The 13,920-nt window shown below is 37.1% G+C and overlaps 1 protein-coding gene across 1 annotated transcript in view; it reads right to left on the minus strand.

Moving 5' to 3' along the window:
• SPAST (spastin) overlaps nt 1-13,920 on the minus strand; it is a gene marked incomplete at its 5' end in the record, with an annotated part of 36,327 nt that overhangs the window by 10,950 nt on the left and 11,457 nt on the right. Inside the window, 7 exons of the mRNA XM_082481165.1 lie at nt 424-499; nt 1,060-1,131; nt 2,384-2,458; nt 4,984-5,077; nt 5,396-5,529; nt 6,522-6,709; nt 13,799-13,894. Coding sequence (XP_082337291.1) covers nt 424-499; nt 1,060-1,131; nt 2,384-2,458; nt 4,984-5,077; nt 5,396-5,529; nt 6,522-6,709; nt 13,799-13,894 — 735 coding nt within the window. The remainder of the gene's footprint in view (nt 1-423; nt 500-1,059; nt 1,132-2,383; nt 2,459-4,983; nt 5,078-5,395; nt 5,530-6,521; nt 6,710-13,798; nt 13,895-13,920) is intronic.

Consider the following 13,920-nt stretch of genomic DNA (forward strand, 5'->3'; position numbering starts at 1 on the left):
ATTACTCCTTAGGAGACAGACAGATCTCAGTAAAGTTTAAAAGCTTGTATAATGTGTTGTCCTGTGAATATGTAGCACCAAGCACAGATGAGAGAAAAAATATCCTGCTGATAATAAACTGCAACTCAGGACAAGCAGAACCCATTTTCGTGTTTGAAGTTTAATACATAAATGGACTTACTCTGTAAAGGTAGTACAGCATTTGTGGTTTTGAGGGCATTTCTTCCCACTATTAACACCAATTAAATAACACAACAGTAATCTAACATGCTCTATATAGAATCCTGATTAGCCAGCAAGTCATATCTGAGATACTTGCTCTACACTACAGAATTACCCGAAGAAGTTTACCTGATGATTCCAATACATTTAAGAAACGTATTTAAGAAAATACATAAAAGTCAACAACATTTAAGGTCTTACCAATAAAAATTATTGAAGGCTGAAGTTCTCTGGCTACTGCAAATAGAGCACGCACCAGTTTCTCCCCTTCACCCACCTAAAACAACAATAAACTGGTTTTGGAGTGGGTTTAGAAAAATGTTTATTACAAGACAGCTAACATAAGGACCTACAGAAAATCTTGCTGATAACCGCCCTCAGTCTACTCATACACACTCAGATTATCACTAGTTCAGTATATGACATTATTGTTTACGTCTTAAACATAGGACAGCATTGTTTATGTCTTAAAAGAAACACTACGACTTCACTTATGATCACAATTGAGCTATCAAGAGATTTTGGTGCTGTCGTGGTCCACTATATTATCATAGTGAAAGGGAGCTGGGACCCACTTTATTTACTTTTTAAAGAAGAAAAAAGTGACAAACACTCATTTATATGACAGGCAGGGTCATCCAGAATTGCAAAAGCCTTTGACATTGAGTTCTCACAAGCACAAGACAAAATTTTTAATTCACGTCATTTTTTCAAAACTTTACGTTTGCTATAGGCTAACAGTTCACCAAGGATTCTTCAGAAGTCTCTGGCCTTCTCAAGCCCCAATTACAGCATGCGTGTGTTTTCAGATCAATATAATTTATATCTGCTACTTACATATTTTGAAGTTAGACTTGCTGCACTTATATTAAAGAAAGTAGCATTTGATTCTGCAGCAACTGCTTTGGCCTAGAAGGGGGAAAAAAAAAAAAAAAGTACTTTTTAAAACATCCCATTGAAGATACCTCTCTGCTTCTGTAGCTAGCACTCGTGTCCTGATTGACGATTTTGAAAACCCCTATTCCTCCAATGGAAACACCTTGTAGATGCTACAGAAAACTTCTGTACAGGCCACTTACAAATAAGAACCGATGAGTAGTCTAACCACTAGAGAAATGTCCAGACTCCCTTGGACTTCTCTAATCACATCATCTCCATATCCAAGTACAACTTGCTTACTGAAGAATACAAGACTCCAGCCCCTTTCAATGTATCCTGAGTAGACTTCTGAAACAGTTTTAACTAATTACAGTAGTAATTTAGGGTAGTAGTTGGATCAAATCACATTAAAATTTATGTGGTTTTTTTTCTTCTGCACCCTATCTATACAAAAACTGTTTTCAGAGGAAAGCTAACTAAAAATCAGTTCAGCCAGAATGCTCATACGAAGTACCCTCTTTAACAGTTTCACCATATTCAAGAAATTCCCAGGTTATACACTTTAATTTTAGTGATTAGCAATTATGTTCCAGTATGTAAAACATAACCGATTAGGCAAAGCGAGCTGCTCAGCGTTCACAACCCTGCGCTTCAGAGCTGATCCAGCTTCACTATCAGCAAAGGGAGTGTGCAGCTGCAGCCACGCCATGTGATGCAGGACGATGTGCCCGGCTCAGCTGCACCAGGACATGCGATGCTCCCTCGCTCCCTGGCTGATGCACAGCCATTTCTCTCCAGTTCCCTGAACCCAGCACATCATGCTGAGAAAACAAGTGGCAGCCAGACAGTTCCACAGCACTTCTGCCCCTTGCATAGCAGTGTGGAAGTCAGAAAACCCCCTTCCTTGCTACTCTGCTTCTTCCCCATTTCCAAAATGTATTTCTAGTATATTTTAATGACAATCACAAATGGTCTGCTGTCCACTAAACACTGCTGCACACAAACAATTAACCATGTTACTTTAACTCTCTCTGAAAACGAAACTCAGACTTGCTAGTTTAAGTTTCAGAATATTACTTGTGACGTTGAAGAGAATTAAATAGAAAACAGTTTAGCAATTCCCTCCCCCATAAAATCCACAGTGAAGAACAATTTTGTATTACATTGACACCGTAACACATATCCAGGAAGAATATAGTTTATTACTACAACACCCAAACTGAAAGCCACCCCTCATGGTTACATTTTAAGCCCACCAACTCATGCATGAAAATTTTCTCACCAACATTGTCTTCCCATTTCCTGGTGGGCCAAACAGCAATAATCCACGTGCAGGAGCTCTAAGTCCTGTAAATAACTGAAAAGTACATCATAAGTTACCTTCAAAGACTTCAAAAAAGTTGATTTCCCTCCCTAAGAAAATGGTTTAAGATTGAGGAATGGCTCACTGGCTGGCACTGATAGCAACAGTAGCAGTGCTACAACAGCACAGGTTGAGAACTATGTTCTGTTACTAACTTGACCTAATGCACGTCACTGTTGTTTCTCACACAACAGTTAAATTGCACTATGATCATTCTGTGCATAAAGACACTGTGAAACAAGTACAAAAGGCACTAACATATTCCTCAAGACAGATCAGCCTAACAACTTTAAAGCATCAATTCCATTCAAAAAGGAGGATATATATACAGTAGGAGTTAAAGAAATGCTCCTACTAATTCCATATGGAAGAACCACTTCAGCTTTCTCTTTTTTTTTTTAATTAAACAAAACTTGAGAAGACGTAAGCTTTGACCGAAACTATTTAAAAATATTACTTAACAACCCCCTGCTCTCTCTAAATGATACTGATAATGATCTCTTCCCTCTCACTTTGCATTGGATTCGTCTTTCCTACACTACAATATTGCACTCATCATATGTAACAGCACAACAAGCAAATCTACAAATTCTCACGGAGTTCATCTCATCTAGTTAATCCTGCAGCCTGTTTTCCCCAGCACTTTGTCTTTACCACTTTCTTCAAGAGTTTCAGAGTTCTGTTTTTTGCCTCGCACGTACCTCTCCATTCCAGCTTCCAATAATTCCAACAAACAAAAGGAATAACAGGGAGTCGCTTTATATGTAACACCATGTCCAAACACCATTGCCAGCAGGCACTCCTTCCCACAATATCCACGATAAGAAACGGCTCCATTACCACCGTAGTATTTTTAAGATGATTGACCACCGTTCAGCCACAACTGCCATTTATCACTGAGACACAATGAGCTTTTAAAGTTTCTATTAACAGACTAATCATACTAAACACAGCCTGAACTCCTACTGTTTTATTAGCATCTTACTGATAAAATGGTTGTAGTCATGTTTCTAGCAAGTGTTTTCTATTCATCCACCTCAATTCTTGCTCTCCTACAAAAATACCACTAATTGGTGTGTTTAAATATGAATTTGAGTTCAAAACATCATGAAGGTTAAAACTGAAGCAGTATTTAATTGACTAAATATCGCCCCATAGTTGCCACATCTGTCATTTTCATTTACAAGGAAGAAAACCAACCTCTTTTCCTCCAAGGAAAGTTTAAAAATTCACAGGATTCTGTCCTTTGTTATACCTCAACCTACACCTAGGTCAGGCCCACTGCTAGCTACAGTAATATGAAAAACACCTTATTGAAAATATAAACTCTAATTGGAAGAGAGTCATAACCATTCCAAGCCTCACATCTCAGTCGTTCCCACCCAGCTCAATGCATTAGTGTCACTGAACAACAAACTTGCCATACTAAAGCACTGTAATAACAGAGACGGTACAATGACATTTTCCTTCTGCATAAGAATACCAGAGCATACATATTTGATGCAAAAGCTTTGTTTTCATCAGGCCTAGTATTCCTATGATGCTATGCCAGGTACAGGGTTTCTTTCCCGCGATGCTTCAATACCAGTAACCGCATTAAAGGAAACAGGAAGACCACAGAGCGACTCCAGTCACCCGTCAACATGACAAAAGAAACCCACAAGCAAGCAAAAAAGAAACAGCAATTTTGCTTGAATAATCAGCACTGCAGTAAATCAGTGCATGCAATTTCTGCAAAAGCCCAGCTTTAGAAAATGACCAATTTAATTTTTTTTAAAAAGCAGCTCAGACAGTATACAGACTAGACCTGAACCTAGGCAGGCACAGTAGTTCAGGCACAACCTCATAAATAAATAAAATAAATAATAAATAAATAAAAGCCTAAATGACCAATTTCCACTCAGCCAAGTGAAGAGGAACTCTGCCCGCAAATGTTATACACCTCAGTGTACTTGCTTGTTCACTACTCCACTTCTCTGCATCCTCTCCTGCTGTGAATAGACTATTCAGAAAGTCTAACCAACATCCAGAGAGAACATGACCACAATACCAATTTAATATTTTTCAAATCAGATAGTGTCTTGACGTAATTTACATACACAAATCTCATGTGTTTCACTCTTCCAATCCTGGGCTTTGTCCTTTACGTGTTCATATAGGGTGGGAAACACAGCTATGCTTATCTGGAACAGTCAGCCTCACAAATTTTCAGAACATATTTTTGTTTTCTTTGGTTTGGTTTATTAGGGGTTTGTGCTTTGCTGGGTGTCTTTTGGTTTTGTTTTGTTTTACTGTTTAAGCTATTGCCTCAGTCACTTTCTCCAACACTGACTAACCAGAAGATGAGGAATTTCATGATAGTATTTTAACACATAACGTTCTTCATTCTCCTTTTCCAGGACAACTATTGATAGCAATCATAACCAGTAAAGACAGGATTCAAGAATCGCCACTTCACATGTGAAACAATATATTTCTTTGATTCTGTCACAGAGTAATAACAAAACCCAGTTACTTACCTCAGGTCTAAGCGAAGGAAGGATAACAATTTCTTGCAAAGCTTGTTTAGCCAGTTCCTGCCCTGCGATATCATCAAATTTGACAGCTGGACCACTAACAAAGAAATGGAATACTAATTAGCCTAACAATGACATACTCTTTTTCAGCTGCAGTTGACTAATGCATTTAGCTATTTATACAGAACCCTTTTGAGGAAATCTACAACTTATATTGCTAAGCATTTGAGAAGATAAGCATTTCTGATTTTAATTTTTATCCTTTTGCCAAAGTAACAACAGAAAAATTCACCAGAACAACCCACAAAAAGCTGCAACAAACTAGAAGTACTAACTTTCATTCCAAGGGGACAAGACTGTACTAAACAAAAAACTGGTCTTCTGCATTGAAAAGCCTACTTTTCTTCAGACTTACCTATCAACAATTTCATTCAGGATAAGATTAGCAAGATTACTGTCCACATTTCTAAATATCTTCAAATCTTTCTTTTTTCGAGGAGCTGTGGTAGGAGTAGAAGGCTTATTTGTTCTGCTATTTTTAGGAGCAGCCTGCAGAGAGGTGAGGAAAAAAACAAACAAAAACCCCCAACTTGATACTTTTAAAGCATACTGCTAACAAAATTACTTCTACTTTCTATTTGCTCCAGTAAAACCTAATACGTTAACAAACACCAGATATTCTGATGCTGTATTTTGCTACAAATCATACTATCACATTCAGCCACAGGTAGAACATCTTAGGCTATAGCGGTGAGGGGTTTTTTTAAGATACTTCATTATATTTAACTATGGTATTTTCCCCCAGCATGCTCTAGAAATAGAGCACCACAAACTGTTTGAGATTTTCAATATCTATAAGCAAGAATCTCTACTGCTGTCACACTTTGATAACAGGCCACTTAAAAGCCTTCATATTATAGCAGCAACAATGCCTAATCACATTTATGTCTTGTCAATTCTGCTCTTATTCTACTTTACTCTGGGAGCAGCGGGGGCGGGAGATAAGGATGGAAGGGAAAGAGATGGGTCAAAAGAAATGTAGCATTTTTCTGTCTTATTAGCATAGGACTTACTTTTGTATTTAAGTCACAATCTAACCATAATTTGCTTTTCAATGTGGTTGCAATACAACCCATGCATGCATGCTTTGGAAGAGAAGGAACATGCGGAGGGGAAATCTGTAGTTCTGGAGTACGAGGGGTTTTTCTCCATCTTTCACATACAGGGAACAATATTTATTTTTCTCCTAGATAAGCTTCTCCCAGTTTCCCATGCAATTTTCAAAACAAGTATTATCATTTTACGGCTGAATTACAATTAAAATCCATTTGCCCATGCAGCCACTCGATGCCCCTCGATTTCTAAAATTCACTCCGCAGCCTAGCTCAAGAGGCCTGGCCAAAAAAATTAAGGGTTTAGGGTTTTTCTTCCAAAAACTTTTTGCTACTACAATACTGCAATAAAGGTAGTAAATCCAAAGTTTGTTCTGGAATTTACATTGACTTTCCAAGTGTATACTGCTGTATTTATCCTCACCATACCTTGTGAGTTGAAGCTGCAGGATTAGGTGCTGGTCTAGACGTGGAAGAAGATGATATCCCACTGTAACTAGGAGTTCTATGGTGACCTGAAAGACCTGTGGATCCAGTTTTTGCAACAGTTTTTGAACGAGGAAGGGAATTACTCGTGTGTGTTAAGGGATCCTTCTTTTTTGGAACTGCTCCACTTTCTATAAAGAAAACCAATGTCATGAAAACATTTTCAGCAGTCAGCATCAATTCGAATGTGAAGATAGTATTGTTGACACATGTAATACAGATTATAGCAGGATAATACAAGTCTTTAAAGAGGTTTAGTACTTTTAAGGGGATAGTAACTGCAGCTTTCTCTAGGAGCTCTTTTTAGGAGCTCTCAAAACCAACACTAGCTAGCCATCTTAGAAAAGCTGAAGATGGAGAAGAACACCATCTAGTCCTTAAGACAAAAGAATACATAACACAAGCCAGAAAATTTTCCTTCTCAAGAACTCCTAAAAGTAATCATTGTAATAATACCCACATTTCAAGCCATTAGATTCAGAGCATTCATTCCTCAACTGATGTTAGTGGGCTAGTTAGTTTGGATGCTAGCTAACACTATCTAGCACCTTCCACACAGAAGCTTCACCAAGGCACTTCAATTTGGGAAAATTAAAATAGTTCTACCTGCAAGCAGCTATCAGCAGCTTTTTCTTACAAATTCTTACAACTTTGTTTCATGTCAGGGATCTCAAAGGGTAAGTAAATTCTGAATGGACAGCGCTGAAGCAGCTTACCTTCCTACATTTTAAATTAAGTCTTAAAATATTATATCACTTAATTCAAACACCACGACACATTTCATTCACGCTTGCTCTAATTCACCTCCAAGATGGAGCAGGAAGGTCTCAAATCTGGTGACAGATATAATGTAACACATTGGCCACAGGTGATGAAACTACAAAAGGCCATTTTCGTCCAGAGTAAGTGAAACAGCACTTGATTTCTACATTCTCCGTATAGGATACATGATAAAATAAGGTTTCTTGGCACAGAAACGGCAAGTGTAAATGACCAAAACAGAGACTAAGAGGTAAGAACGTCCTACAGCAAGCATGCAGGTTGGTCAGGCTGGTTAACAATTAGAGAACAGAATCAGATTGGGTTTTTTTGTGGTGTGAATACAGTACTGGAAGCTGTCTCATACAGTACTGTTGTCTGCAATGGAAACCGCAAATACTGCCTTATTTTATACCCTTTTAAAAGGATGAAGGAGCTTTTTATTTAGATAAGAGAAATACAGTGTCAAGGATAAGGAAGCTCAAGATGGATTTCAGCTAAAAGTTTCTTGACTAAGATTTCAGAAATCTGCAACTCAGTTTGTCTTCTCAGTCTTAAGCAATGGACCAAAGAACTCTGATTTTTAAAGGAAGTGAAAGACTCTATGAAGAATTTTTAATACTGCAGTTCAGTGAAAAACATTTTAAGTAGAAAGCCTCTACTTCAATTAAGAATATTCAATTAAGAATACCTCAGTGAAACAGTATCATGGTAGGATTAATTAATCACTACGATGTTCTCAGCCTCTTTAAACATAAAAGTCTTGCATACTACCAGTAGCAAACCTTTACACAGCCTGCAGTTATCCAGGTGTTGAACTACTTGGCTAAGAAGCTGCTAAAGCCTCTCTTCAGTCACAAATCTACCCCTTTTTAGAGTCAGAGAAACTCTGCAGGGGTCATCATAAACAAGCAGATGTATCAATAGGCAAAACCCAAGGAAACAAAGAATATAATTAACTACATTTACCTGTAAGATATTGATTGTTAAAAAACAAAACAAACGAAGCCACACACAACAACAAAAAAAACCCAACCCAAAACTGGCTACTGACTAAATCACACACAGATTCGGAGCTGGTTAAACTTACTTAGTCGTTCCTGCACAGGAATTTCCAAGGCAAAAACTCTTCAAAATTAGGCATACTTAGTAACTTTCAAGTTCAAAAAGCAGGATAGGAATCTATTAAAAAACCTAGCTACTCAACACTTCAGTCCAATTTAATGAAAAGGTGGCACTCGGTTTGGTTGTTTGGGTTTTTATCCTTCAGCCTCATTCGCACAGCTGGCTTAAAGTCAACATGGGAAGGCTTCAAAAAGCTAAAGTAGTTTTTCTCCATCTCCTTCACCCTAGCACATTGCTCAATTATCACGCTTTCCCATCTCTTGAGAAAGATACACACACATTGCAATTTTGAGCATCATAGAATTGCACAGGTAAGGAGTATTTCAAGAAGCTGGAAATACGGGAGGGGAAGGAAAAGGAGAAAGGTTTAAATACAAATTACTCTAGCTATACCTCCAAGAATCAAGACCACTAAGTTTACCTATGTTCTGTGGTCAGTCCTGATGGGTAGCACAAAAAGAAGCACTACTCTTGAAATAGTTGAATAGAAGAACTACTCTTGAAATAGTTGTTCAGTGTCAACTACAGAGGGAAACTTCATTTTATATACACATTTTCATTTAAGAAGTAAATAAAAATGAGATCAAACTTTTCAGAATTACAGTTTATCTAAAGTTCTCCTATTTCTAAAGCATGAAGCGTTTAAGACCGCGTGTATGTCACTTGTTAGACTATCAGTCTAGGCCCCTACTGTTTCAATATATTATGTATTTGGCTGTGACAAATGCAAAACCCCCAAAACACATCTTACCTATTTCTATTTGTCATCTGCTGAAAAACTGAAAATATGCTGCAAGTGGCCTTAAAACCTCTGTAATATCTCCAGCAGCCTTCTGCCAAATGTTTCACCGTTCTGTATAAAACAGTAAGGAAGTGCCTAAAATATGTTCTAATCACAAAGAGAGACCATGGCATTTTTTGCAAGTGTATTTGAAACACTGAACAATTCAATTGCCTACTTCACATATACTTATAGGATATTAATAGGGGCTTGATCATTTTAATTTTACTCTCTAATTCTTGACTGGACAGGGTAATTTACTTTAAAGCTCCAAGCTAACACCACTAGATCATACAGAAATAATAACTATCTGGTCCTGAAAGCATCCCTGCAATTTTAATCTGACATCCAAATACATATACAACAAACAAGGAGCAAAAGTTTGTCTGAGGCTTTCTATTCGTTAAATTGTAATAAGCTGCAGACACAGGCGCCCAATTTCAGATTCCTTTACAGAAAGAAATGTTAAAACGTCTTTATTATATTTAGCTGTTTTTAAAGTTAAAGTGAAGTAAAGATATGTTTGAACAACTTTAAGAGAAGCATGACCATACCACACACCTGGAAACACAGAAACAATCTGGGAAACATGCAGCTCTAGCTTATTTATCTAATAAAGATAAAAGCATGCTTTGTATTTTGAAAAAGCAAACCAATTATCTTTTCTTTCATGTATCTAAACCAGATTAAGGCATATGTTAATAAACAAGTTTCTGCTGTTTTGTAACTTTTTAAGCATCAAAAAGCAAGTTTAAATTAAAACTAGCAGCAGCAGTTCCAGTATTGCAGAACACTTTCCAGCTTTTAATTGTGAAACCTTAAAAATCATCAGGGAATATTCCTCAGAAATTCCTTATGTATGCCTATTGATAACTGATATAAAGTGACTAAGAGAAGTTATATGTGGTCTGCTGACCCCAGATTGAAGAAAAAAGAAATCACCAGTCTAGAATGGTCTGTAACTTTATGTATGTAGTTTTATTTTTTAAGAAAATCTTTAAACTGCTTAGCTACACATTTTCTGCAAGTATTGCATAGAAAAATACATGCAGCAATTACAAGACTAATAGTTATTCAGGATCAGCACTCACAATAGCCCCCAAAATAATAATTCCTTCAAAGCTTATACTCAGATTTTCCAACTAGGTAGATGCAAGTAATAAAAGCTACCTAACAGAAAGCTTCAGCAACTAACAAGGACGTGGTCAATGTTTCAAATACTAGCACAGCTCCACAGATCAGGGACACAGTTGTTCTCCTTTCTGAATTGACAGAGCCATGTCAGTCAAAGATCTACTGTTGCCAAATTATGGTGTTAAAAATGATCTTATCGCTACTTGTTCTTCTACTTGGAAAACTCCTTTAAAAACTTCAGCATTAAGAGTAGAATTTTTGCAACTTGAAAAACATTGCTAATATATGCCTACTATTAAAGATATGCCAGCAAATCCTTCCAAGTGAAAAATGAGATAAAATAGTAGCTCCTTGCACAGTGCTCATGTTATGTTAAGAAAGAGAAATTTAATGTTTTCTCCGATCATATATCATGTTGAGATTTACACATTCAGTGTAAAAGGATACACTGAAATTATTGTAATACTATCAGTATTGTACGCCCAGTAAATAAGTTCATAAAACTCATAAACACTGCCTTTGGCAAGACTGGCATAATCTCCTTCCCAAACCAGTTTAAAACCAAAATACAACAATCCACAATGCAAAAGAAAACACACGTCTGAGGAAAAAACAAACAGACAGCTAAATTGTTTTACATCTAACTTAAGACTGCTATGATAACAAGTGATGGATATTAAACAATAAATATGTCTTTTAAAATAAAAAGTTTTGGGTCAAGGCTACTTGTTATTACTCTTAAGTTACCATGTAGTCTTCTCCAACTGGAGGGCAGGTGATACTGCTGTCATGAAGTCTTATAAAAATATCATTACAAATCTATCAGATAAGTTTTTAAGAAAAATCTCCAGCTATTCAGGTAAGTTAGGAAACTATGAATGAGGAAGACGGGAATAAGTAGTCATTTGTGCTAGAATCAAGTAAATTGGTCTGAAAGGCTGACACAAACAGTATCTTGAAAGAAGGAAGAATCTCAAATCAGTAACATTTTTGGAAAGATAAAAAACCTGCAGTATAGCTGTGAGAACAGAATATTAGATGGAATTAAGAAGCAAAAACGTCTTTAACGACTTCGGCCTTTAGAGGCAAATGAAAGAAAGCAGAGCATTTTTTGACCAAAAAATGGGCAAAAAAGCACTTTTTTTTGATGTTAAAACGATGAATGACCATGTTTCATACTTCATAAAATCCTGGACTTTTAAAAAGCCCAGCCTGATTAGGCAACAGCACAGGTAATACTTTATATAGATAGAAAAATAAAAGCTTCTGCCAGAGCCCTGTGGCTCTGTACCTCTGCACTCCCTCTAGTTTCTCAGTAACAGCAGTCCTCTTACCTCAAGTAGCCTGCAAGCTGATTTTGTACAGTTTTCCAAGAATGTGTCATCTACTTTGTGTTTCAAAATGATTGCAGCTGTCTGTGTGAAAATACCACCTTTATTACAACATGTATAAAGGAGGTACTTTTAAGGAAAAAGTGTAGCACCAACAAGTTCTTCCAAACAAGACTTCCTTTCGCACACCCCAGAAAGAGAGACAGGGTGAGTGTGAGCGAGCACGCGAGCGTAGGCACCAGCCAATTACGAAATTCAGACATCAGTTAATGGGCTGACTTTCCTGGTATTATCAGGGACCCCAAAGATGCAGAAGAAGTTCAGTACTTTAGGTAAACCTCTAACTTCCACAAGTTTACCTTTGACAATGGAAATGCAAATGAGAATGGAACAAGCCTCTTGAAGTACCTAGTACCTAACTCTATTTATGACCTGATCTTTAGCCCTTCTGTCTCCTCTCAGATCCCACTGAGCCCGGTAAATGAAAGTTTCTCCGTTAACCCACATTTCTTTTCAGAAAGTTGGAAGACACTTTCTCAGAAAAAAAGCATCCCCAAAAGACCACGGCCCTTTGCAGTTGTTTCGCTACCCTTTCCTCCACAGTTTTGCAGAAGTGGTTCTGTAATCCATCTTCTATAAGTCACCAGGAATATGACTCCAAATGCGTAAATTGACTAATATCAGTTTCCACAAGTTTACCAATAGTGATCACCTCCTACTACAGGAACTTCTGTAAATAAAAACATCTGCCACAGAACTGGCAAAACATTTCTTCATTTCCAGTGGATGCCAATGGATATTATGTGCTTTGTTACTAACAGATTTAAGTAACTAAACAGTTTTAAGAGTGAAAGTTCAGCCTAACCTTCTCCTGCAGCATCCAATTCTGAGATAAGTTGAGAAAAAGATACAAAAACATATAAAGGAAAGTTTTAAAAAAGCTGTTCATATCAAATCACATTTTTGTGTGCATATGTATTTGTTCATTCCATCTCCAGCCAACCAGGTGAAAAAAGAAAGTTGTACTGGATCTTTTAAGGTAAAGAGTTCTCAAGCTCAATCTAATAGGAACTTATACTGAAGAGCCATTTTAACTACATCTTTTTGACAAGTGCAGTTCACAAAAATACCACACATACAGTAATCTAAAGGTACGTAACATGACATAGTTCCACCACTTTAATTTCTCATACATTAAAAAGAATAAAACCAAACAGTAAGGTGACTTCAGAACTAGAAACGGAGCTTAAAAAAATAAAAGCATGTGTTTACAGTAACTTTCAAGTTTAGTTACTTTAAAAACTGAATACTGCTCTTGACTCAGTAGACAAGCTTTATGAATTCCACTGCTTGTTAGCTCTCTATTTTATTTAACTTCATTGTAGTCTACTGTATGAATTACCAGCTGAGATCACAGTTGTGACAATAGCTTAATGCTGGCTTAAAACATTCCCTGAAGACAATTCACAAATCTTACAGTAACTTTACTCCCTGTATACAGACAAACAAGTTTACTTCTGTTATTTCAGTATCGCTGGTACAGTCTTTTGGGAAAGGATTAAAAAAAAGAAAAACAACCTCCTTTGACTAAAAGCAAGAGCTGTTCCCCCCCCCCCCCCCCCCGCCTTGCTTTAATTGTGTGTAACTTCCTCAGATTAAACCCCCCTGAAATTTAAAGCAGCTGAATGCAAATGCACATTCACTCTCACAATATCATAAAGCAAGAGCTACTTATGTAGGCATAATTTATAACCTACACACCCTACACAAACTTTGACACTTTCTAAACCAGGTTTAATTTAATTCATTTCAGAATATAACAGGAGAAATATTTTCTAAGGTGTTGTCTTAGTGAATAGTTTTGGATTCTAGGACAGTCATTGTTAAGAGAGAACTGAATACTACGAAATAAAAGTGTTGTCAAAGCCATAGAAAGGATGGAAAGTATTTTATGTCAAGTCTTTAAAAACAGAAACATAAACCATTTTTTTTAATTTGGCGGGGCCAGAACATAGCATTGCATATTTTTCCCTGTAATACACCAGAAACTGAGACATCCCCTCAATAGGCGCTGGTAAAACCAAACCCACCTGACTGGAGATGTCCATTGCGGCATGCCAGGTTAGTACTGTCATTATAGACCTCCGTTTGCGGCTTGGAAATTTGCAAAACTGCCTGCAGCTTCTCTACATAGTAGACAGAGGGGGAGGGA

Source organism: Vanellus vanellus (genome assembly GCF_965231255.1).
Source record: "Vanellus vanellus genome assembly, chromosome: 3".
Lineage (NCBI taxonomy): Eukaryota > Metazoa > Chordata > Aves > Charadriiformes > Charadriidae > Vanellus > Vanellus vanellus.